Source organism: Ascaphus truei, unplaced genomic scaffold, assembly GCF_040206685.1.
Source record: "Ascaphus truei isolate aAscTru1 unplaced genomic scaffold, aAscTru1.hap1 HAP1_SCAFFOLD_1258, whole genome shotgun sequence".
NCBI classification, from domain to species: domain Eukaryota; kingdom Metazoa; phylum Chordata; class Amphibia; order Anura; family Ascaphidae; genus Ascaphus; species Ascaphus truei.
In genome coordinates this window covers 74,510-100,459 of record NW_027454131.1, presented here as the reverse complement: position 1 = coordinate 100,459, position 25,950 = coordinate 74,510, and the positions used below count along the sequence as shown (strand labels likewise).

Here is a 25,950-nt window from a genome sequence, read left to right as displayed (position 1 = left end):
TTACAAAGTTACATAATAGTTATATAGTTACACAGTTATATGTAGTTACAAAGTTACATAATAGTTATATAGTTACACAGTTATATGTAGTTACAAAGTTACATAATAGTTATATAGTTACACAGTTATATGTAGTTACAAAGTTACATAATAGTTATATAGTTACACAGTTATATGTAGTTACAAAGTTGCATAATAGTTATATAGTTACACAGTTATATGTAGTTACAAAGTTACATAATAGTTATATAGTTACACAGTTATATGTAGTTACAAAGTTACATAATAGTTATATAGTTACACAGTTATATGTAGTTACAAAGTTACATAATAGTTATACAGTTACACAGTTATATGTAGTTACAAAGTTACATTATAGTTATATAGTTACACAGTTATATGTAGTTACAAAGTTACATAATAGTTATACAGTTACACAGTTATATGTAGTTACAAAGTTACATAATAGTTATATAGTTACCGTTTGAAAAAAACATGAGGTTGAAAAAAGACATACGTCCATCAAGTTCACCCTGTGCTAAATTTAAACACAGATACTTTATCCTATATCTATACTTACTTATTGATCCAGAGGAAGGCAAACACAAAACCCCAGTGTCATATTAGTATATATAGTCTCATATCCACCACTAGTTTAAGTTCTTTCAAATCTAAGGCTGTCTCCCATTTTATCCTGGTCTGTAACTGTTACATACGCCTATAATATATATTATCTGTAACTGTTACATACGCCTATAATATATATTATCTGTAACTGTTACATACACCTATAATATATATTATCTGTAACTGTTACATACGCCTATAATATATATTATCTGTAACTGTTACATACGCCCATAATATATATTATCTGTAACTGTTACATACGCTCATAATATATATTATCTGTAACTGTTACATACGCCTATAATATATATTACCTGTAACTGTTACATACGCTCATAATATATATTATCTGTAACTGTTACATACGCCTATAATATATATTATCTGTAACTGTTACATACTCCTATAATATATATTATCAGTAACTGTTACATACGCCTATAATATATATTATCTGTAACTGTTACGTACGCCTATAATATATAGTATCTGTAACTGTTACATACGCCTATAATATATATTATCTGTAACTGTTACGTACGCCTATAATATATATTATCTGTAACTGTTACGTACGCCTATAATATATATTATCTGTAACTGTTACGTACGCCTATAATATATAGTATCTGTAACTGTTACATACGCCTATAATATATATTACCTGTAACTGTTACATACGCTCATAATATATATTATCTGTAACTGTTACATACGCCTATAATATATATTATCTGTAACTGTTACATACGCCTATAATATATATTATCTGTAACTGTTACATACGCCCATAATATATATTATCTGTAACTGTTACATACGCCCATAATATATATTATCTGTAACTGTTACATACGCCTATAATATATATTACCTGTAACTGTTACATACTCCTATAATATATATTATCTGTAACAGTTTTCATACGCTCATAATATATATTATCTGTAACTGTTACATACGCCTATAATATATATTACCTGTAACTGTTACATACGCCTATAATATATATTATCTGTAACTGTTACATACGCCTATAATATATATTATCTGTAACTGTTACATACGCCTATAATATATATTATCTGTAACTGTTACATACGCCTATAATATATATTATCTGTAACTGTTACATACGCCTATAATATATATTATCTGTAACTGTTACATACGCTCATAATATATATTATCTGTAACTGTTACATACGCCTATAATATATATTACCTGTAACTGTTACATACGCTCATAATATATATTATCTGTAACTGTTACATACGCCTATAATATATATTATCTGTAACTGTTACATACGCCTGTAACATATATTATCTGTAACTGTTACATACGCTCATAATATATATTATCTGTAACTGTTACATACGCTCATAATATATATTATCTGTAACTGTTACATACGCTCATAATATATATTATCTGTAACTGTTACATACGCCTATAATATATATTATCTGTAACTGTTACATACGCCTATAATATATATTATCTGTAACTGTTACATACGCCTATAATATATATTATCTGTAACTGTTACATACGCCTATAACATATATTATCTGTAACTGTTACATACGCCTATAATATATATTATCTGTAACTGTTACATACGCCTATAACATATATTATCTGTAACTGTTACATACGCCTATAATATATATTATCTGTAACTGTTACATACGCCTATAATATATATTATCTGTAACTGTTACATACGCCTATAATATATATTATCTTTAACTGTTACATACGCTCATAATATATATTATCTGTAACTGTTACATACGCATATAATATATATTATCTGTAACTGTGCACGCAATGTCTTGTATATAATGTATACCCTGTTCATTTATGTAACTGTATTTGTAACCATGTATTATTTGTTGTACTCTGTGCCCAGGACATACTTGAAAACGAGAGATAACTCTCAATGTATTACTTCCTGGTAAAATATTTTATAAATAAATATTATCCAATGATATCTCATAAGGGGAAAAATAAATTCCTTCCCAACTCCAAGATACTGTTGGGGTCTCTGTATCTATAACCCTACCACACACACACACACACACACACACACACACACACACACACACACACACACACACACACACACACACACACACACACACACACACACACATACACACACACTATATAACCCTGCGATACACACACACACACACTATATAACCCTGCGATACACACACACACACACACACATACTATATAACCCTGCGATACACACACACACACACACACACTATATAACCCTTCGACACACACACACACACACACACACACACACACACACACACACACACACACACACACACACACACACACACACACATACAGTGAATAACCCTGCGATACACACACACACACGCACAGTATATAACCCTGCGATACACACACACACACACATATGTATTGTATGTCTTTATTTATATAGCGCCATTAATGTACATAGCGCTTCACAGCAGTAATACATGTGGTAATCCAATAAATAACACGTAATACAAATAACACATAATGGGAATAAGTGCTTCAGACATAAAAGTAACTTTTTGGAAGTGGAGTCCCTGCCCCGAGGAGCTTACAATCTAATATCTATATATCCGTACATATAACCCTGCAATACACAATGTACAAATTCTCTCTCTCTCTTCCCCCCCCCCTCCCTATCTCTCCGCAGGGCTGTGACCCACCCCCCTCTATATCTCTCCGCAGGGCTGAACCCCCCCCCCCCCCCCTCTGTATCTATCCGCAGGGCTGTGACCCCCCCGCTCTCTCTCCACAGGCTGAGACCTCCCCCCCTATCTCTCCGCTGGTCTGTGACCTCCCCCCCTCTGTATCTATCCGCAGGGCTGTGACCCCCCCTCCCTATCTCCGCAGGGCTGTGACACCCCCCCCTCTCTCTCCGCAGGGCTGTGACCCCCCCTCTCTATTTCCGCAGCGCTGTGACCCCCCTCTCTCTCTCTCCACAGGGCTGTGACCCCCCTCTCTCTCTCTCCGCAGGGCTGTGACCCCCCCTCTCTATCTCCGCAGGGCTGTGACCCCCCCTCTCTCAATCTCCGCAGGGCTGTGACCCCCCCTCTCTCTCTATCTCCGCAGGCTGTGACCACCCCCTCTCTCTCTCCGCAGGGCTGTGACCCCCCCTCTCTATCTCTGCAGGGCTGTGACCCCCCTCTCTCTCTCCGCAGGGCTGTGACCACCCCTCTCTCTCTCCGCAGGGCTGTGACCCCCCTCTCTCTCTCTCCGCAGGGCTGTGACCCCCCCTCTCTCTCTCCGCAGGTATTTGACCCCCCCTCTCTCCCTCTCCGCAGGGCTGTAACCCCCCTCTCTCTCCGCAGGGCTGTGACCCCCCCTCTCTCTCTCCGCAGAGCTGTGACCCCCCCCCTCTCTCTCTCCGCAGGGCTGTGACCCCCCCCCCCCTCTCTCCCTCTCCGCAGGGCTGTGACCCCCCTCTCTCTCTCTCCACAGGGCTGTGACCCCCCCTCTCTCTCTCCGCAGAGCTGTGACCCCCCCTCTCTCTCTCTCCGCAGGGCTGTGACCCCCCCCTCTCTCTCTCCGCAGAGCTGTAACCCCCCCCCCTCTCTCCGCAGGGCTGTGACCCCCCCCCTCTCTCTCTCCACAGGGCTGTGACACCCCCTCTCTCCCTCTCCGCAGGGCTGTGACCCCCCTCTCTCTCTCCGCAGGGCTGTAACCCCCCCTCTCTCTCCCTCCGCAGGCTGTGATGCCCCCCTCTCTCTCCGCAGGGCTGTGACTCCCCCCCTCTCTATCTCAGCAGGGCTGTAACCCCCCACCCTCTCTCTCCGCAGAGCTGTAACCCCCCCCCCTCTCTCTCTCCGCAGGACTGTAACCCCCCCTCTCTCTCAGCAGGCTGAGACGCCTCCCTCTCTCTATCTCGGCAGGGCTGTGCCCCCCCCCCTCTCTCTCTCCGCAGGCTGTGACTCCCCCTCTCTCTCTCTCCGCAGAGCTGAAACCCCCCCTCTCTCTATCTCCGCAGGGCTGTAACCCCCCCCTCTCTCTCCCCGCAGAGCTGTAACCCCCCCTCTCTCTCTCCGCAGGGCTGTGACCCCCCCCCCCTCTCTCTCCGCAGAGCTGTAACCCCCCCCCCCTCTCTCTCTTCGCAGGGCTGTAACCCTTCCCCCACTCTCTCTCCGCAGGCTGTGACCCCCCCCTCTCTCTCCGCAGAGCTGTAACCCCCCCTCTCTCTCTCCGCAGGGTTGTGACCCCCCCCTCTCTCTCCGCAGAGCTGTAACCCCCCCCCCTCTCTCTTCGCAGAGCTGTAACCCCACCCCTCTCTCTCCGCAGAGCTGTAACCCCCCCTCTCTCTCTTCGCAGGGCTGTAACCCCTCCCCCACTCTCTCTCCGCAGGCTGTAACCCCCCCTCTCTCTCTCCACAGGGCTGTGACCCCCCCCTCTCTCTCCGCAGAGCTGTAACCCCCCCCCCCTCTCTCTGTTCGCAGAGCTGTAACCCCCCCCTCTCTCTCTTCGCAGAGCTGTAACCCCCCCCCCTCTCTCTCCGCAGAGCTGTAACCCCTCCCCCACTCTCTCTCCGCAGGCTGTGACCCCCCCTCTCTCTATCTCCGCAGGCTGTGGCCCCCCCTGGCTCTCAGGGCTGGGATGTGTGAGTACTCGCCCACTGTCCGGCAGTCGTCCTGAGACGATCCTTCCTCAAACGCCATGGACGCCCCTCTCCCCCCCATCGCTCACCTCTGTGCCCTCACCCTTCTGTAACCAGCCAGAGACTCAGACTGCGCCCCTCCGATTGTAGGTGAGAGAACCCCCTCTAATACTACCTAACCCCTGCAGTGCCTGAGGGTCCAGCAACACATTGTAGTGCACGCAGTGTGAGGTGCGGTGTGCGCAGAGTATATAGTGTGCGCAGAGTATACAGTGTGAGAGGTGCAGTGTGTGTGTGTGTGCAGCGTATGCTGTGTGTGTGTGTGTGTGTGTGTGCAGCGTATGTAGTGTGCGCAGAGTATATAGTGTGCGCAGAGTATACAGTGTGAGAGGTGCAGTGTGTGTGTGTGCAGTGTATTCAGTGTGAGGTGCGGTGTGCGCAGAGTATATAGTGTGCGCAGAGTATGAAGTGTGAGAGGTGTAGTGTGTGTGTGTGCAGCGTATGCTGTGTGTGTGTGTGTGTGTGTGTGTGTGTGCAGCATATGTAGTGTGAGAGGTGTAGTGTGTGTGTGCAGCATATGCAGTGTGAGATGTGCTGTGCATGTGTGCGCAGCATATGTAGTGTGAGAGGTGGAGTGTGCGCAGAGTATACAGTGTGTGTGTGTGTGTGTGTGTGTGTGTGAGTGTGTGTGTGTGTGTGTGTGTGTGTGTGTGTGTGTAGCGTATGTAGTGTGAGAGGTTCAGTGTGCGCAGAGTATTTAGTGTGAGAGGTCAGTGTGTGTGCGCAGAGTGTGCAGTGAGAGTACAGAGGGTGGAGTGAGAGTACAGAGGGTGCAGTGAGAGGACAGAGGGTGCAGTGAGAGGACAGAGGGTGCTGTGGGTGAAGTGAGAGTACAGAGGGTGTAGTGAGAGTACAGAGGGTGCAGTGAGAGTACAGAGGGTGCAGTGAGAGGACAAAGGGTGCAGTGAGAGGACAGAGGGTGCAGTGAGAGTACAGAGGGTGCTGTGGGTGAAGTGAGAGTACAGAGGGTGTAGTGAGAGTACAGAGGGTGCAGTAGGTGCAGTGAGAGTACAGAGGGTGCAGTGAGAGTACAGAGGGTGCAGTGAGAGTACAGAGGGTGCAGTGAGAGTACAGTGGGTGCAGTGAGAGTACAGTGGGTGCAGTGAGAGTACAGTGGGTGCAGTGAGAGTACAGTGGGTGCAGTGAGAGTACAGAGGGTGCAGTGAGAGTACAGAGGGTGCAGTGAGTGCAGTGAGAGTACAGAGGGTGCAGTGAGAGTACAGAGGGTGCAGTGAGAGTACAGAGGGTGCAGTGAGAGTACAGAGAGTGCTGTGGGTGCAGTGAGAGTACAGAGGGTGTAGTGAGAGTACAGCCGGTGCAGTAGGTGCAGTGAGAGTACAGAGGGTGAAGTGGGTGCAGTGAGAGTACAGAGGGTGAAGTGGGTGCAGTGAGAGTACAGAGGGTGCAGTGAGAGTACAGAGGGTGCAGTGAGAGTACAGAGGGTGCAGTGAGAGTACAGAGGGTGCAGGAAGAGTATAGAGGGTGCAGTGAGAGTACAGAGGGTGCGGTGAGAGTACAGAGGGTGAAGTGGGTGCAGTGAGAGTACAGAGGGTGCAGTGAGAGTACAGAGGGTGCAGTGAGAGTACAGAGGGTGCAGTGAGAGTACAGAGGGTGCAGTGAGAGTACAGAGGGTGCAGTGAGAGTACAGAGGGTGCAGTGGGCGCAGTGAGAGTACAGAGGGTGCGGTGAGAGTACAGAGGGTGCAGTGAGAGTACAGAGGGTGCAGTGAGAGTACAGAGGGTGCAGTGAGAGTACAGAGGGTGCAGTGAGAGTACAGAGGGTGCAGTGAGAGTACAGAGGGTGCAGTGAGAGTACAGAGGGTGCAGTGAGAGTACAGAGGGTGCAGTGGGCGCAGTGAGAGTACAGAGGGTGCAGTGAGAGTACAGAGGGTGCAGTGAGAGTACAGAGGGTGCAGTGAGAGTACAGAGGGTGCAGTGAGAGTACAGAGGGTGCAGTGAGAGTACAGAGGGTGCAGTGGGTGCAGTGAGAGTACAGAGGGTGTAGTGAGAGTATAGAGGGTGCAGTGAGAGTACAGAGGGTGCAGTGAGAGTACAGAGGGTGCAGTAGGTGCAGTGAGAGTACAGGGGGCGCTGTGGGTGCAGTGAGAGTACAGGGGGCGCTGTGGGTGCAGTGAGAGCACAGAGGGTGCAGTGAGGGCACAGAGGGTGCAGTGAGGGCACAGAGGGTGCAGTGAGGGCACAGAGGGTGCAGTGAGGGCACAGAGGGTGCAGTGGGTGCAGTGAGAGTACAGAGGGTGCAGTGGGTGCAGTGAGAGTACAGAGGGTGCTGTGGGTGCAGTGAGAGTACAGAGGGTGCAGTGAGAGTACAGAGGGTGCAGTGGGTGCAGTGAGAGTACAGAGGGTGCAGTGAGAGTACAGAGGGTGCAGTGAGAGTACAGAGGGTGCAGTGAGAGTACAGAGGGTGCAGTGAGAGTACAGAGGGTGCAGTGAGAGTACACAGGGTGCAGTGGGTGCAGTGAGAGTACAGAGGGTGCAGTGGGTGCAGTGAGAGTACAGAGGGTGCTGTGGGTGCAGTGAGAGTACAGAGGGTGCAGTGAGAGTACAGAGGGTGCAGTGGGTGCAGTGAGAGTACAGAGGGTGCAGTGAGAGTACAGAGGGTGCAGTGATAGTACAGAGGGTGCAGTGAGAGTACAGAGGGTGCAGTGAGAGTACAGAGGGTGCAGTGAGAGTACAGAGGGTGCAGTAGGTGCAGTGAGAGTACAGGGGGCGCTGTGGGTGCAGTGAGAGTACAGGGGGCGCTGTGGGTGCAGTGAGAGTACAGAGGGTGCAGTAGGTGCAGTGAGAGTACAGGGGGCGCTGTGGGTGCAGTGAGAGTACAGGGGGCGCTGTGGGTGCAGTGAGATTACAGGGGGCGCTGTGGGTGCAGTGAGAGTACAGGGGGCGCTGTGGGTGCAGTGAGAGTACAGGGGGCGCTGTGGGTGCAGTGAGAGTACAGGGGGCGCTGTGGGTGCAGTGAGAGTACAGGGGGCACTGTGGGTGCAGTGAGAGTACAGGGGGCGCTGTGGGTGCAGTGAGAGTACAGAGGGTGCAGTGAGAGTACAGGGGGCGCTGTGGGTGCAGTGAGAGTACAGAGGGTGCAGTGAGAGTACTGAGGGTGCAGTGAGAGTACTGAGGGTGCTGTGGGTCACGGCTGTGTCTCTCCCTCAGACCCGCGGTGCTGACCATGCCCTGCTGGTTCCGGCTCCTGCTTCCTGCCTTGTGTTGGGTCCTGTTCCTGCATCAGATTTCTGCACAAGGTGAGAACTGAGCTCACACTCACTACTATAGTCACACTCACACCACACTCACTCACTCACTACTATCACATGCACTCACTATAATCAGATACACTGAGCTGTCACTCACTACTATAGTCACACTCACACTCACTCACTCACTACTATCACATGCACTCACTATAATCAGATACACTGAGCTCACACTCACTACTATAATCACACTCACTCAGATCCCACACTACTATCACATGCACTCACTATAATCAGATACACTGAGCTCACACTCACTACTATAATCACACTCACTCAGATCACTCACTACTATCACATGCACTCACTATAATCAGATGCACTGAGCTATCACTCACTACTATAGTCACACTCACACCACACTCACTCACTCACTACTGTCACATGCACTCACTATAATCAGAAAAACACTGAGCTCACACTCACTAATCACACTCACTCACTACTATCACTACCACTCACTAAAATCAGATACACTGAGCTATCACTTACTACTATAATCACACTCACTCAGATCACACACTACTATCACACTCACCCATTACTATCACACTCACCCATTACTATCACACTCACTGACTATAATCAGAAACACTGTCAGCTCACGCTCACTATAATCACACTCACTCACTATAACCACACTGTCACAGAGACCAGGCGATTTACACCGGGATTGCATGCGCCAGACAGAACGAGGAGTAACACGATGCAGACACGGTCACAGCTCTCAGGGACAGGGAGTTACAGGGGACACCTACCTCACTTAGTGCCTTCCCCAGGATCCCGCCTCAGAGTACCTCAGTAACCCCGGATCCCGCCCCTTGTATCACAGAGACGGGGGGACTCTCAGGGACAGGGGGTTACAGGGACACCTACCTCACTTAGTGCCTTCCCCAGGATCCCGCCTCAGAGTACCTCAGTAACCCCGGATCGCGCCCCTTGTATCACAGAGACGGGGGGACTCTCAGGGACAGGGGGTTACAGGGACACCTACCTCACTTAGTGCCTTCCCCAGGATCCCGCCTCAGAGTACCTCAGTAACCCCGGATCGCGCCCCTTGTGTCACAGAGACGGGGGGACTCTCAGGGACAGGGGGTTACAGGGACACCTACCTCACTTAGTGCCTTCCCCAGGATCCCGCCTCAGAGTACCTCAGTAACCCCGGATCGCGCCCCTTGTGTCACAGTTCGTGGTCCCCGGGATTGGCCGCGAATGATTGTGGCGCTCTGATGGGCGCCAGCTTACCCTGGCCTCCACCTGAAAGCATGGATAGCCAATCAGCAAAGAGATTGTTTTTGCTGAGCCAATCAGAGACTGCGGGCTCGCGTGAGATAGACCAATGATAACTGGGGCTGGTACAGAGCTTCGCTCCCTGGAACTAATTCTTCATCAATATCCCTGCTGGTGCCCACTCCCCCCCCTCCCCCTGTCCTTGCGTCTCCCTCAGAGCTGGAATAACCTCCTGCACCCTGGGTGGACTGGGGCTCACTGTAACTGCCGCTGAGGATGTCCCCTCCTCTGGTGAAGCCATGCTTGCTTCCTGCGATTCCCATTTATCCTAGAGCAAAGTCTTTGCTCCTCTGTCCGTCGGTAACCTGCACCTCTCACACCAGGCAACAGATCTGGTTCGGTACAAGGACTGGTACCGGCCTGACGTCTTGTCCATGTTCGCCTGATGGCACTAAACTAAGTGACACTGAGAACCTGCACTTTCTCTGCTTTGAAGAAACGTGTGTAAGTTACCCTTGGTTTGGAGAGCTCGCAATATTCGAGATTCTCACAATGTTGTAAAACCCCGCAGGATTTTACCGCATAGGCTCAATGATCCCACACACTGCCACCAATAAATAAGCCTGTCACGGGGGACTGCAGTACCCCCCCTGTTCTAACACCGTGGCATCCCTGAGCCTTTCAAGTCCGGGCTCCGCACAGACCCAGAGGCACCACGCTTGGAAGCCATCTGGACTTTCCTGACCCCATGACTTGGAAATCCCACAGTTCCATTCACAGGTTATCAATATATATACCTATTAAATATAACCCTTTAATAAAATATACTGTGTCCCGTCTTCTGTGTGATACAAATCTATAAGTCCCTGTTCTGGTGTCAGGGATGGAGGGAGAGTGTATATTTCCTACATAGGGTACCTGGGCATGTATCTGGCACCTCTCCTTATATTAGGGACCCCATGTCTGATTCAGTTACCCTGTTCCTCCCTGTGCCTCCTTTTACCTTTTCTGGTCTGTGCTGAAGCAGGACCTCCTAGTGGTGAGTCGCAAGAATGCTTTTCATGGTAGGGTTTTGACCGGCGCACTGCACTTCAATGCAGGCACGGGAGTGGTGGCGGCGGCGCGCTGCGGGGGGCAGGTGGAGGTCTGGTTCCTGGCGGGGGTGGCGGCGGCGCGCTGCGGGGGGCAGGTGGAGGTCTGGTTCCTGGCGGGGGGTAGCGGCGGCGCGCTGCGGGGGGCAGGTGGAGGTCTGGTTCCTGGCGGGGGTGGTGGCGGCGGTGCGCTGCAGCGGTGGGTTGGTTTTCAGTGCCGGCTCCGTGGGGGGTGCGGGAGAGGGGGAGGCAGGAGGGTGTTCACAGGCATTGGGGGTGTCGGCTGTGCGCTGTGGGGGCGGGGGGGCTGGCATCAGGCTCACTGGGGATGGCGCAGGGGGGCTGGTTCCCGGCTCACTGCGGGTGGCGGCGGTGCGCTGAGGTGCAGGTGGTGTGACTGTCACGCCTTGCGTAGGCGTGGCCGTGACATCAGCCCACCCCGCAGGACAATGAGCTGTGGCCGTCCGCCGGCCAATCACAGGGGGCACAAGCTGACAGACAAACATTTTTTCACTTTTATATATATAGATGGTGTGTGTCTGTGTGTGTGTATGTGTGTGTCCCTGCAGCCAGAGAGCGACTCTTATATAATGTCTATGTCCCCCCCCCCTGCAGCCAGAGAGCGACTCTTATATAATGTCTATGTCCCCCCCCCTGCAGCCAGAGAGCGACTCTTATATAATGTCTATGTCCCCCCCCTGCAGCCAGAGAGCGACTCTTATATAATGTCTATGTCCCCCCCCCCTGCAGCCAGAGAGCGACTCTTATATAATGTCTATGTCCCCCCCCCCTGCAGCCGGAGAGCAGCTCTTATATAATGTCTATGTCCCCCCCTGCAGCCGGAGAGCAGCTCTTATATAATGTCTATGTCCCCCCCTGCAGCCGGAGAGCAGCTCTTATATAATGTCTATGTCCCCCCCTGCAGCCGGAGAGCAGCTCTTATATAATGTCTATGTCCCCCCCTGCAGCCGGAGAGTGCAGCGAGCGGTGTGACCTGTATCACGGACATTGTGACGAGGACGCGGTGTGCAGGTGAGTCTGGGGAAGCGCGGGCTCATGGGACGCCGGGAACCTCTTTATAGGGTTACCTACATGCCGTGTCTTTCTTCCAGGGCACAAGGGGGGCAATTCCAGGGCATACACACACCCCATCCACGGAAAATCCCACGGAAATAACTTGGGTCTTTCTGCCCCAGAGCGGCGTTGTTCTGCCCCCAGAGCGGCGTTGTTCTGCCCCAGAGCGGCGTTGTTCTGCCCCAGAGCGGCGTTGTTCTGCCCCAGAGCGACGTTGTTCTGCCCCAGAGCGGCGTTGTTCTGCCCCAGAGCGGCGTTGTTCTGCCCCAGAGCGGCGTTGTTCTGCCCCCAGAGCGGAATTGTTCTGCCCCAGAGCGGCGTTGTTCTGCCGCAGAGCGGCGTTGTTCTGCCCCAGAGCGGCGTTGTTCTGCCCCAGAGCGGCGTTGTTCTGCCCCAGAGCGACGTTGTTCTGCCCCAGAGCGGCATTGTTTTGTATTTGTTGTCCTTCCCCTTTATCTCTTTGGCCAGTGAGGGTTACATTAAACAGTAAAGGGGAATCATTCTAGATAAACACTCTTATCATTAAAGAGATTAGGTAATCACAGTAAAGACCGACAGCGCGTGCGGTTACTATGGAAGCATTACAAGTGTAAAGTTACTTAAATGTTTGTACTTGTGTCATGTATAACAGGTACCCGTCCCCCGCATGTGAACCCCTAAATGTATCACTGTTACTAGCTCCCTTTCATCGCCTGAGGGACTGCCCCTTTAAGGAAACATGTCTGTGTTGTGTAGTTTCTCCCTGACGCGTGTTCCCTCGTCTGTTTCCAGAAGCTCAGAGGTCTCCATAATCCCCGCTCTCCTGTATGGTAGATGAGGCTGGAAGGCCAGCATACTATATACACTATATACTATATACACTATACACTATATACACTATATACACTATATACTATATACACTATACTATATACACTATATATACAATATACTATATACACTATATACTGTATACACTATATATACACTATATACACTATACTATATATACACTATACTATATACACTATATACTATATACACTATATACTATATATACACTATATACTATATACACTATACTATATATACACTATATACTATATACACTATATACTGTATACACTATATACTGTATCCTATATACACTATATACTATATACACTATATACTATACACACTATACTATATACTATATACACTATATACACTATACTGTATACACTATACTGTATACACTATATACTATATACTATATACACACTATACTATATACTGTATACACTATACTATATACACTATATACTGTATACACTATATACTATATACACTATATACTATATACATGTAGCCCTTGTTCCCCCACAACTAATCGGGCTGCCGGTACTGCGTTACCTGTAGGCTCACAGAAGGCCTGAGCCTCCGCCACTGGGAGCCTGGGGTGATTGTGTGTCAGCCTCGGTGCAGCGCCTCCACCTGAAAGGGATCCTAGCGTAGCGGGAGAAACCCCTCCCAGGAACAATACCAGTAATACTCACACACACAGGTATATATATATCTATCCACCTTTACTGTACACACTAGTAACGGTACCCTGTACCACACAGTATACCCCCAGTGAGTGTCCTTTCCCAATGTCACCGGCCACCCAAACGTAGGAGATAGCGCTGTCCCGTGGAGTGGTGCTGTACTTAGTTGGGTACCTGTCCGGGGCTCCAGCACCCGGATAATGCAGATTAACAAGAGGATCCATCTGATCCAATGGTGTCGTCCTCTGCGATGGCGTCCGCCTCCACGTGGGGTGAATTCCGGTGGGGATAATATCACCGGAGTCTCTTGCAATGGAGGCGCTCTGGTCCCAGACCACAGGCCGCGATCACCGTGTGGCGTCTTCACTGTGTCCCTGACAAGAGGACAGTTCAATATGGAAGTGTCCCTATCTAAGGGGCCTTCCCTGAAGCAGCCACAAGCTACCCGTGCGCTGGGCCTGTCTGGGGCCTACGTGGCAATCTAGGCCTCGTCTCGGAGCCACGGGCTCCTGAGACCCTACCTCTGTGTCTGGCTCCCTTCTCCGACTGACTAGCGTGGTTCAAGCGCGCAAAATGTATCTATTCTCAGGCAGGGAGAATGCTGCAGCCCTATTGGCTAGTTCGCGCTATGTCACCAGCAGCCCCAGTGCCTTCTGGGGGTTGTAGTTCCCCTGGGTAATGTTACCTAATGACCGCCACTGTCCCTGGCTACTGAGCATGCGCGAACTTCACTGCGCATGCGCAACTTGGCCAAGATGGCGGCGCCCTGCTCTTGGAGCCTTCCAGATGCTTTCCACGTAATTCCTTTTCTTTGTTCTGGTGTTTTTTGCCCCGGTTTGCAGCCGGCAGTCGTAATTAACCCCTTTGCTGGTAAGAGGTGAGTGCAGAGGAGGATCCCTGCTCTGTTTAACCCCCTCCGTGCCGTGTCTCTGCAGGTGTGACCCAGGCTGGGAAGGACAGTTCTGCGAGGCCTGTGTGAGGATGCCAGGCTGTGTACGTGGCTCGTGCCACCAACCCTGGCAGTGTATGTGCCACAGCGGCTGGGCTGGCAAGTTCTGTGACAAAGGTGGGTCACTCCGTCATATGTATGTGGAAGGGGACAGTGTGTGTGACAGTCCGGTCCTCCCAGGGCCTCACGCCTCCCAGCCTCGCGCCTCCCAGGGCCTCGCGCCTCCCAGGGCCTCGCGCCTCCCAGCGCCTCGCGCCTCCCAGGGCCTCGCGCCTCCCAGCCTCGCGCCTCCCAGAGCCTCGCGCCTCCCAGGGCCTCGCGCCTCCCAGCGCCTCGCGCCTCCCAGGGCCTCGCGCCTCCCAGGCCTCGCGCCTCCCAGGCCTCGCGCCTCCCAGGGCCTCGCGCCTCCCAGGCCTCGCGCCTCCCAGGGCCTTGCGCCTCCCAGGCCTCGCACCTCCCAGGCCTCGCGCCTCCCAGGCCTCGCGCCTCCCAGGGCCTCACGCCTCCCAGGCCTCGCGCCTCCCAGGCCTCGCGCCTCCCAGGGCCTCGCGCCACCCAGCCTCGCGCCTCCCAGGGCCTCGCGCCTCCCAGGCCTCGCGCCTCCCAGGGCCTCGCGCCTCCCAGGCCTCGCGCCTCCCAGGCCTCGCGCCTCCCAGGGCCTCGCGCCTCCCAGGGCCTCGCGCCTCCCAGGGCCTCGCGCCTCCCAGGCCTCGCGCCTCCCAGGCCTCGCGCCTCCCAGGCCTCGCGCCTCCCAGGGCCTCGCGCCTCCCAGGGCCTCGCGCCTCCCAGGCCTCGCGCCTCCCAGGCCTCGCGCCTCCCAGGGCCTCGCGCCTCCCAGGCCTCGCGCCTCCCAGGCCTCGCGCCTCCCAGGGCCTCGCGCCTCCCAGGGCCTCGCGCCTCCCAGGCCTCGCGCCTCCCAGGGCCTCGCGCCTCCCAGGCCTCGCGCCTCCCAGGCCTCGCGCCTCCCAGGCCTCGCTCCTCCCAGGGCCTCGCGCCTCCCAGGCCTCGCGCCTCCCAGGCCTCGCGCCTCCCAGGCCTCGCGCCTCCCAGGCCTCGCGCCTCCCAGGCCTCGCGCCTCCCAGGGCCTCGCGCCTCCCAGGCCTCGCGCCTCCCAGGCCTCGCGCCTCCCAGGCCTCGCGCCTCCCAGGGCCTCGCGCCTCCCAGGGCCTCGCGCCTCCCAGGCCTCGCGCCTCCCAGGCCTCGCGCCTCCCAGGGCCTCGCGCCTCCCAGGCCTCGCGCCTCCCAGGCCTCGCGCCTCCCAGGCCTCGCGCCTCCCAGGCCTCGCGCCTCCCAGGGCCTCGCGCCTCCCAGGCCTCGCGCCTCCCAGGCCTCGCGCCTCCCAGGCCTCGCACCTCCCAGGGCCTCGCACCTCCCAGGGCCTCGCGCCTCCCAGGGCCTCCCAGGGCCTCACACCTCCCAGGGCCTCGCGCCTCCCAGGGCCTCCCAGGGCCTCACACCTCCCAGGCCTCGCGCCTCCCAGGCCTCGCACCTCCCAGGGCCTCACACCTCCCAGGCCTCGCGCCTCCCAGGCCTCGCACCTCCCAGGCCTCGCACCTCCCAGGGCCTCGCACCTCCCAGGGCCTCCCAGGGCCTCGCGCCTCCCAGGCCTCGCACCTCCCAGGGCCTCACACCTCCCAGGCCTCGCGCCTCCCAGGCCTCGCACCTCCCAGGGCCTCCCAGGGCCTCGCGCCTCCCAGGCCTCGCGCCTCCCAGGCCTCGCACCTCCCAGGGCCTCGCACCTCCCAGGGCCTCACACCTCCCAGGCCTCGCACCTCCCAGGCCTCGCACCTCCCAGGGCCTCGCACCTCCCAGGGCCTCCCAGGGCCTCGCGCCTCCCAGGCCTCGCACCTCCCAGGGCCTCGCACCTCCCAGGGCCTCACACCTCCCAGGCCTCGCACCTCCCAGGGCCTCGCACCTCCCAGGGCCTCCCAGGGCCTCGCGCCTCCCAGGCCTCGCGCCTCCCAGGGCCTCGCACCTCCCAGGGCCTCACACCTCCCAGGCCTCGCGCCTCCCAGGGCCTCGCGCCTCCCAGGGCCTCGCACCTCCCAGGGCCTCCCAGGGCCTCGCGCCTCCCAGGCCTCGCGCCTCCCAGGCCTCGCACCTCCCAGGGCCTCGCACCTCCCAGGGCCTCGCATCTCCCAGGCCTCGCGCCTCCCAGGGCCTCGCACCTCCCAGGGCCTCGCATCTCCCAGGCCTCGCGCCTCCCAGGGCCTCGCACCTCCCAGGGCCTCGCACCTCCCAGGGCCTCCCAGGGCCTCGCGCCTCCCAGGCCTCGCACCTCCCAGGGCCTCGCACCTCCCAGGGCCTCACACCTCCCAGGCCTCGCGCCTCCCAGGGCCTCGCGCCTCCCAGGGCCTCGCACCTCCCAGGGCCTCGCGCCTCCCAGGCCTCGCGCCTCCCAGGCCTCGCACCTCCCAGGGCCTCGCACCTCCCAGGGCCTCGCATCTCCCAGGCCTCACGCCTCCCAGGCCTCGCATCTCCCAGGCCTCGCGCCTCCCAGGGCCTCGCACCTCCCAGGCCTCGCGCCTCCCAGGCCTCGCACCTCCCAGGGCCTCGCATCTCCCAGGGCCTCGCACCTCCCAGGGCCTCGCGCCTCCCAGGCCTCGCATCTCCCAGGGCCTCGCACCTCCCAGGGCCTCCCAGGCCTCGCACCTCCCAGGCCTCGCACCTCCCAGGGCCTCGCACCTCCCAGGGCCTCCCAGGGCCTCGCGCCTCCCAGGCCTCGCACCTCCCAGGCCTCGCGCCTCCCAGGCCTCGCACCTCCCAGGGCCTCGCACCTCCCAGGGCCTCCCAGGGCCTCGCGCCTCCCAGGCCTCGCACCTCCCAGGGCCTCGCACCTCCCAGGGCCTCACACCTCCCAGGCCTCGCGCCTCCCAGGCCTCGCACCTCCCAGGGCCTCGCACCTCCCAGGGCCTCGCATCTCCCAGGCCTCGCGCCTCCCAGGGCCTCGCACCTCCCAGGCCTCGCGCCTCCCAGGCCTCGCACCTCCCAGGGCCTCACACCTCCCAGGCCTCGCGCCTCCCAGGCCTCACACCTCCCAGGCCTCGCGCCTCCCAGGCCTCACACCTCCCAGGCCTCGCGCCTCCCAGGCCTCGCGCCTCCCAGGGCCTCGCGCCTCCCAGGGCCTCGCGCCTCCCAGGGCCTCGCGCCTCCCAGGCCTCACACCTCCCAGGCCTCGCGCCTCCCAGGCCTCACACCTCCCAGGCCTCGCGCCTCCCAGGCCTCATGCCTCCCAGGCCTCGCGCCTCCCAGGCCTCACACCTCCCAGGCCTCGCGCCTCCCAGGCCTCGCACCTCCCAGGGCCTCACACCTCCCAGGCCTCGCGCCTCCCAGGCCTCGCACCTCCCAGGCCTCGCGCCTCCCAGGCCTCGCACCTCCCAGGGCCTCGCACCTCCCAGGGCCTCGCACCTCCCAGGCCTCGCGCCTCCCAGGGCCTCGCACCTCCCAGGGCCTCGCACCTCCCAGGGCCTCCCAGAGCCTCGCGCCTCCCAGGCCTCGCGCCTCCCAGGCCTCGCGCCTCCCAGGCCTCGCACCTCCCAGGGCCTCGCATCTCCCAGGCCTCGCGCCTCCTAGGCCTCGCACCTCCCAGGCCTCGCTCCTCCCAGGGCCTCGCGCCTCCCAGAGCCTCCCAGGGCCTCGCGCCTCCCAGAGCCTCCCAGGCCTCGCACCTCCCAGGGCCTCGCATCTCCCAGGCCTCGCGCCTCCCAGGCCTCGCGCCTCCCAGGCCTCGCGCCTCCCAGGGCCTCACACCTCCCAGGCCTCGCGCCTCCCAGGCCTCGCACCTCCCAGGGCCTCGCGCCTCCTAGGCCTCGCACCTCCCAGGCCTCGCGCCTCCCAGGCCTCGCACCTCCCAGGCCTCGCGCCTCCCAGGCCTCGCGCCTCCCAGAGCCTCCCAGGCCTCGCACCTCCCAGGCCTCGCGCCTCCCAGGGCCTCGCGCCTCCCAGGGCCTCGCGCCTCCCAGGGCCTCGCGCCTCCCAGGGCCTCACGCCTCCCAGGCCTCGCGCCTCCCAGGCCTCGCGCCTCCCAGGCCTCGCGCCTCCCAGGGCCTCGCGCCTCCCAGGCCTCGCACCTCCCAGGCCTCGCGCCTCCCAGGGCCTCGCGCCTCCCAGGGCCTCACGCCTCCCAGGCCTCGCGCCTCCCAGGCCTCGCGCCTCCCAGGCCTCGCGCCTCCCAGGGCCTCGCGCCTCCCAGGCCTCGCACCTCCCAGGCCTCGCACCTCCCAGGCCTCGCACCTCCCAGGGCCTCGCGCCTCCCAGGCCTCGCGCCTCCCAGGGCCTCGCGCCTCCCAGGCCTCGCGCCTCCCAGGGCCTCGCGCCTCCCAGGGCCTCACGCCTCCCACGGCCTCGCGCCTCCCAGGGCCTCACGCCTCCCAGGGCCTCGCGCCTCCCAGGCCTCGCGCCTCCCAGGGCCTCGCGCCTCCCAGGGCCTCGCGCCTCCCAGGGCCTTGCGCCTCCCAGGCCTCGCGCCTCCCAGGGCCTCGCACCTCCCAGGCCATAGCCTAGAGTATAATACCAAATTGACATAAGCTAACGTATCTCCTAATTAAACAGCTGATAATAAATATCAGAGTACTGGGGCCAACTGTATCTGCTCCCGGAGCCCTCCAGGGGATTTACTGCCCGAGATGTATATCCAGTATTGTTCTCTCTGAAGTAAGACATTGTCCCTATCCCCCCTCCTGGGATCTCTAGATATTACCTCAATTCCCCTAACCCGTAATGTTTCAGCTTTCCCTTCATGGTATGTTAAAAAATGCTGTGCGAGATTGTGGACGGGCCCTTTTCTAGATTCAGTTGTGCATTTTTAATCCCATGTAGCGGGTGTACCCCTGGGGTACGGTACTACTGGTGCTGCTTTCACCGGTTAGGATAACCGAAGGCCTGAGCCTCCGCCACTGGGAGCCTGGGGTGTACTTACACTCGGTGCAGCGCCTCCACTGATGAGGGATCCCAACGGGGTGTGAGTGTGACCTCACCAGAACCCACATATACAATACCACACGTGATTGGATAAACAGTATTTACTGACCGGAATGATAAGAACTCTTAGCATATAACCAACATATTATTACTCTGCATGCACAGCATTACATCACCACGCATATGAAACCGAGCGTGTGCTTATAATCAGTCCTGTGCCACCTTAGTCCCTGGTGTACCACTGTGCCGGGGCACTTAACCTATTAGTGTCCACCAGCTATGGATAGAGTGTGTGTGTGTGGGACAGCGCTTCCCGGTGTTGGGGCCCGTTGGTGCAGGTTAACGTTATACCTTCCTGGTTATGGTCCTAACCAGGAGAATCCTTGGTAACTCTGCAACACCGCCACGTGATCCCACGCCATGCTGCGCTGCTCTCTGCAGAAGGGGTGAACACTCTGACTCCACAGGGGAGGGATCCCCAGCCGGGTGATCCTCTGCACACTGTCTCTGCTATGGAGCAGACGCCACACCAGCACTCTCAGGCTGCGCTGGTAATCGGGCAATGTCCTGCAGTATTTCCTCTCTCAGACTATATGAAAGGGTCCCTGCATTAAGGCCTTCCCTATACAGCACTCTCAGCACCTCTACAGTGACTCAGGGAACTAACTGGGCCCTGGGGATTGAACATTGTGAAGAAAATGGGGGTAATCAGCGCATTAATAAAGGCAGTGTGCTCAGCTGGTTAACCCTATTTCGTATTGGGTATGAATGGGGTTAATTTTATAATCTGTTCCCATTTACCATTCTCCCCTCTATGCATTGTTGTCCCCTTTTTGCAGGCTTGTCCCTACCTGCAGTGCTGAATAACAGGGGCCGTTCCATTAAGACTGCTATTTTAGGAACGGAGTGAGCCAGTAGCATGATTTTTGGTGTGCAGCCTCAGTGTAACCCCCCAAGCACACACATCTTAAAAATATAACTTTGTCATAATGGAAATATATATTTTTGATGAAGTGCCTTTCTGTTGCAGTTTTAAAATGTACCGGCAGGATGCTATTGTTTCTGCCTGCCTTTGTAATGCATTAAGGAACAAATGTTATGCATACAAGAACCAAATGTTTTGACACCTATGAGCTGGGTCACTTGCCTATGCAAGCTTCAAAGCTACCCTGCTGGGCCCACGCCTGTAAGTCTCTCTGGAAGTTTCATATCAAAAGACCCAGAGTAAGGGGGATGTGAATTGGCCAGATGGATGCTAAATAGGAAGTCCTGGTGACTATCTGTGTTAACTCACACCCTGAGTTTCCCTCTTCCAGCCTGAGAGGGGCCAGGTAGAGAGGGGAGTGCACCTATGCTAAGTAGCAAGATGGTGTTGTCGCACATGCTCTGTGTGAACAGGAAATCCCTAGTGCCCACTCTCCAAACTGTGGGCAAGTAGGTGATTGGGGAATGATTACTTTCCCACGAGGGGGATTGGGTGGGTATGTTGGCAATAGGCTTCCAAACCCTATATACATCCCACCCAGGCTATTCCCCATTGTCTTTCGTCTTTCGTTTTTCATTCTACCATGTGAGCGGAGAAGAGCAGCAGCACATTCCTGAAACGCAAAGAGTCTTATTACATCGGAACCAAGGACAAAACTCTGCGTTAGGACACTGTGATTGCTGGGGGTTATTTGATTAACCCCAACAGACCAGAAAAGACTTTGCACATTCACAGAAGGATTGGGGCTGGCAATTTGTGCCCTTGCAAAAGGACTACATTTTAAAAGACAATCTTCTGGTGCTTTGCACCTTTCTGGGCATTATCCCCTATTCCTATACCCGTAAGTGTAATTATTAAGTGTATTCTGCAGTTGTCGTGTGTTTGCCTATCAAGGGAATAAATCTCAGTTTATTTTGCTCAACTTGTTCTGCTCAATTAGGATCCACGAAATATAAATGTGTTATTAAGTGCGTCTCCCGTGACAAACATCTGACCTAATCCCTGGAGCACTGCTCCGTGGATCTAACCTGCAGCTTCAGGCTCCTGATCCGCACTGCCTGCTTCCTCTCCCAGCAGGCAATAGTCCTTCCTCCCAGGAGAATCCTGCAGCCTCACTGGTTCCCTGGTATCAGGTGGTGTCACTGCCCCTGAGCATCATGGGGATTGTAGTCCCGCCTACAGCCTTGTACATAGGGACCCTTGTGCTCTCTCTATAATGGCCGCCACTCCGCACTCACGCTGTCCCTATCCCTCTAATGGCCGCCGCAAGGTTCCCCTTGCCTGCCTGTCTCGCAAAGACGCCGTACTCGCGCTCGCCGCTACTGCGCATGCGCAACTCTGTGAAGTGCGCGCGCACAGCCAACATGGTGGCCCTCCGCCGCGGAGATCACCGCCGACTCCGCCGCCCCTCCGGCACACACGGAGACCGAGGGGGTACCTGGCTACACCCATTTATATGCTCACGGATATGCACTTTAAGGGGTCTTATGGTTTTCCCAATATATAATAATTGGCACGGGCAATTGATAGCATATACAACAAAGGTTGTTAAACAGTTGACAAATTGATTCACAACATAATCATTCCCACTTTTGCTGTCATGAATCACTTTATCTTTGCTCATATGTTTACAAACCACACACCTGCCACATGTGTAGTTTCCAATAGGTTTGACAAGAAAATTGCCACTCATGGATGCATTTTTGTTAGCCTTTTTAAGAGCACTAGGTGCCAAACGGTTCTTAATATTCTTGGCTTTCCTAAAGGCTAATTTAGGCTTAGAGGGTAATGTATCCTTTAGAATGGGATCCATTCTAAGGATACCCCAATGTCTATTGAGGATCCCTCTTATCTTAGTTTCTTGTTTACAAAAGCCTGTCACAAATATTGGTGTATCACTATAGACACTTTTCTTGTGCACCAATTTTTTGGATTTCGGAATAAGCAGTTATTTTCTAGAGAGTTCTCTACTTTTCTTAATAGATTTATTTATAAGTTTCTCATCATATCCCTTATCAATGAATCTAGTGGCCAAACCTTGGGTTTGCATATCAAAATCAGTAATTAGTGAACAATTCCTACGGACACGCAGCATCTGGCCATATGGAATATTATCTAGCCAAAAGCTAGAGTGGTTACTGTTGCGGTCCAAGTGGGAATTGACATCCACTGTTTTGAAAAATGTTTTAGTAGTGATGTTATTGTCCTGAATGGTCATTTTGAGGTCCAAGAAATTAATTTCTTTATTACTATTTTCCCCACTGAAAACAAGATTCCTATCATTAGTATTAATTCACTTAATGAATGAATCTGAGTCATCCTGAGTGCCTGACCAAATGATTAGAATATCATCTATGTATCGCCGGTAGTATTTTAGATATTCCCCATACGCGTTGTTGTTCCAAATAGCATCAAGTTCCCATTTCCCCAAGAACAGGCCAGCATAATTGGGAGCAAAGTGTGTCCCCATGGCCGTCCCAGTGGTCTGGAGATAGAAGTGCCCTTCAAAAGAAAAATAATTGTGATGAAGTTTGAAATGAACACTATCTATGATAAATTGCTGTTGTGAATTGGATAAAGAATTGTCAGTGTGCATAAAATAAGTGATTGCTTCTAAACCTTGTGTATGACATATACAAGTATAAAGAGAAGCTACGTCTAGGGTAACCCAAATAAAGTGCTCTTCCCATATAATATCTTCTAAAGAGTTGAGTACATCCGTGCTATCACGTAAAAAAGAGGGTAGTGCTGCAGTGAGGGGTGCTAAAAAATAATCAACATATTGTGATAAGTTCGCTGTGATAGAATCAATCCCAGACACAATGGGACGGCCAGTGGGATCCTCAAGTGTCTTCTGTATCTTGGGAATGTGATACAAAATGGGAACTCTTGGAAATGCTTTATACATATAGGAGAATTCTTTACCGGACAGTACCCCTAAATGAAGTGCTTTACTCAGGAAATCTTTGATAATGGACTGATATTTCAGTGTGGGATCACCTATTAACCGTTCATAGGAGGCACTATCGGGAAGAAGACGATATGCCTCTCTAGTGTAGTCATCCCTATTTTGCAGGACAGTACCACCACCCTTATCCGAATGCCGTCCGCAACCTGTATCCTACCCGAAATGCACGGAGATCAACTGACTAGCGTACACGGGAGCTCCCGCGACTCGCCGATGGTGACGTCAGCGGCAGGTGTCTCTTCTCCGGCGTCGGGCGGCTACGGTGGCTGAACAGGCACACACAACACTAAGCTCCTCCTCCCTACGCGTTTCGTGACGGAACGTCACTTCCTCAGGGGATGGTGGAGCTTAGTAAGAACATTACTTATATACGTGTATAATGAAGGTACTTCCCACAAGGGGGCGGATATGTTGAAGTGACTGACAGGCTGTGTTGTAGACATATATAGCAGCAATCTGAAAACAGATCGCTGATGGGGTCAATTATGTCTTACAACACATGACTGTAAATACACAAAACATTACATGGAATTTATGCTAAAAACATAATCAAGCATAATAAAAATACAGATAAAAATAGAGATATAATGCATTAAAACATAAAATGTCATACATGCAATGAATGGAATTGTAGGATCCATAATGATAATTTATGGATCTTTTAAAAATGCTGCTAGGTCAAATTCGATATTAAGTCCTAGGGGGATAAGGTTTTTAACACATAAATCCAGTAACTTTCACGTCTGGACACCGTGTTTAACCTATCACCCCCACGCCAATTAGTTTTTGGATTATCGATGCCCATGCAGATGAGGCCGTCTGGATTTTGGTTATGTTTCAATTTAAAATGGTTAGAGACACTATGTGTCTCTAGATCTCTCTTGATGTTATACACATGTTCAGCGAAACATCGCTTTAGAGGTCTCCCAGTCCAGCCAACGTATTGTAATCCGCATGGACATTGTAGAAGATAAACGCAAAAATTAGTCTTACAGTTAATAAATGTTTCAATATCGAAACTGATGCCAGTTACATTGGATTTAAAATGTTTAGTTTTTTTTTACTATATCTACACCCAATACAATTGTGACAGGTGTAATAACCTTTGAGGTCATTAAGCCAAGTGACATGGCGGTCCCGAAGATTATCAATGGGACAACTTGGGGACAGTGTGGACTTTAAATTCCTAGCTCGTCTGTAGACTATTTTAGGTCTATTAGGGAGACAAGTTTTTAAAATTGGATCTCTTTGAAGAATGCCCCAATGCTTCCTGAACATATGAGATATGACGGGGGCTAGACCACTATATTGAGTTATGAACATAGGAAATTGTCCCTGATCTTTCGGGCATGATTTAATTACTGCCTCCTTAGAGACAATGGTGGCGCCATCAATATTATCTACTTCAGAAATTGCTAGGTCTAGATCTCTCCTTTTATAGCCTCGCTCTAAAAATGTATCTTTGAGATCATTCACTTATTGTTTGTATATTAAATTATTGGAACAATTCCTTTTGATTCGCAGGGCTTGACCCTTAGGAATATTCTTAAGCCACTTAGGGTGGTGATGGCTAGATGCCAATAAATATGTATTGGCATCTACTTCTTTGTGGTAAGTCTTGGTCTGTATGGCATTATTTTCTATATAGAGGGAGAGATCAAGGAAGTTAATACTAGTTCTATTATGATTGAAGGTAAATCTCAAATTGAGAATATTGTCATTAAGATAGTTCTGAAATTGTTCAAGTTCAGCAAATGACCCCCTCCAGACACACAGCACATCATCAATATATCTTTTCCAGAGCACCAGGTTTGCACCGAATGGGTTGGTGGTCCAAATATAGTCCTCCTCCCAAACGGACAGGAATAGATTTGCATAACTGGGTGCAAACCTGGTTCCCATAGCAGTGCTGCATGTCTGGAGGTAAAAGTCATGGTCATAGCTGAAATAGTTGTGGGTTAAGATGAATTTAATTTCATCTATAATGAACAATCTCAATTTATCATCTATATTAACATCTTTTTCAAGGACTCTCCTAATGGCATCAAATCCCATCTCATGATCTATGATGGTATATAATGAGACTACATTAAACGTAACCCAACACAGTTCGTCCGTCCAGACAAGATCCTGTATTGTGGTTAACACACGTGAGGTGTCTCTTAGATATGAGGAGAACTGAATGACATACTTTTGAAGGAGATGGTCCAAGAACTGAGAAAGATTTGAAGTGAGGGAACGGATCCCAGATATTATAGGTCAACCTATAATACAATCTGTGTGAGATTCTTTTGGATCTTGGGGATGAAATAGAATACCGGAATCCTGGGTTGCACAATTGTCAGAAATTCCAGTTCCCGTTTGGTAATAATTTCATCCCGAAGACCCTGATCCAAGAATGCCAACAATTCATTTTTAAAGGGGATTGTTGGATTTGCTTCCAATTTCAGATAAGTGGTATTTGTCACGGTAACTTGTGACAGGGTATAATATACACCAAATATCTGGGTTGAATTGAACACGACTTAGATATAATAAATATAGTTTATTCCTTAAAGAAGGAGAACACACAAGATGATACAAATAACAGACAAGAAATGGACACTTACTTAAGG

The 25,950-nt window shown here is 52.9% G+C and overlaps 1 protein-coding gene across 1 annotated transcript in view; it reads left to right on the top strand.

Moving 5' to 3' along the window:
- The first annotated feature begins 5,248 nt into the window (after positions 1 to 5,248).
- The window catches only part of DLK2 (delta like non-canonical Notch ligand 2), a 34,387-nt gene continuing 13,685 nt past the window's right edge, over positions 5,249 to 25,950 (top strand). The window contains exons 1-4 of the mRNA XM_075581356.1: positions 5,249 to 5,432; positions 8,510 to 8,598; positions 11,900 to 11,963; positions 14,449 to 14,579. Of these exons, the coding sequence (XP_075437471.1) occupies positions 8,526 to 8,598; positions 11,900 to 11,963; positions 14,449 to 14,579 (268 nt within the window). The 5' untranslated portion in view covers positions 5,249 to 5,432; positions 8,510 to 8,525. The remainder of the gene's footprint in view (positions 5,433 to 8,509; positions 8,599 to 11,899; positions 11,964 to 14,448; positions 14,580 to 25,950) is intronic.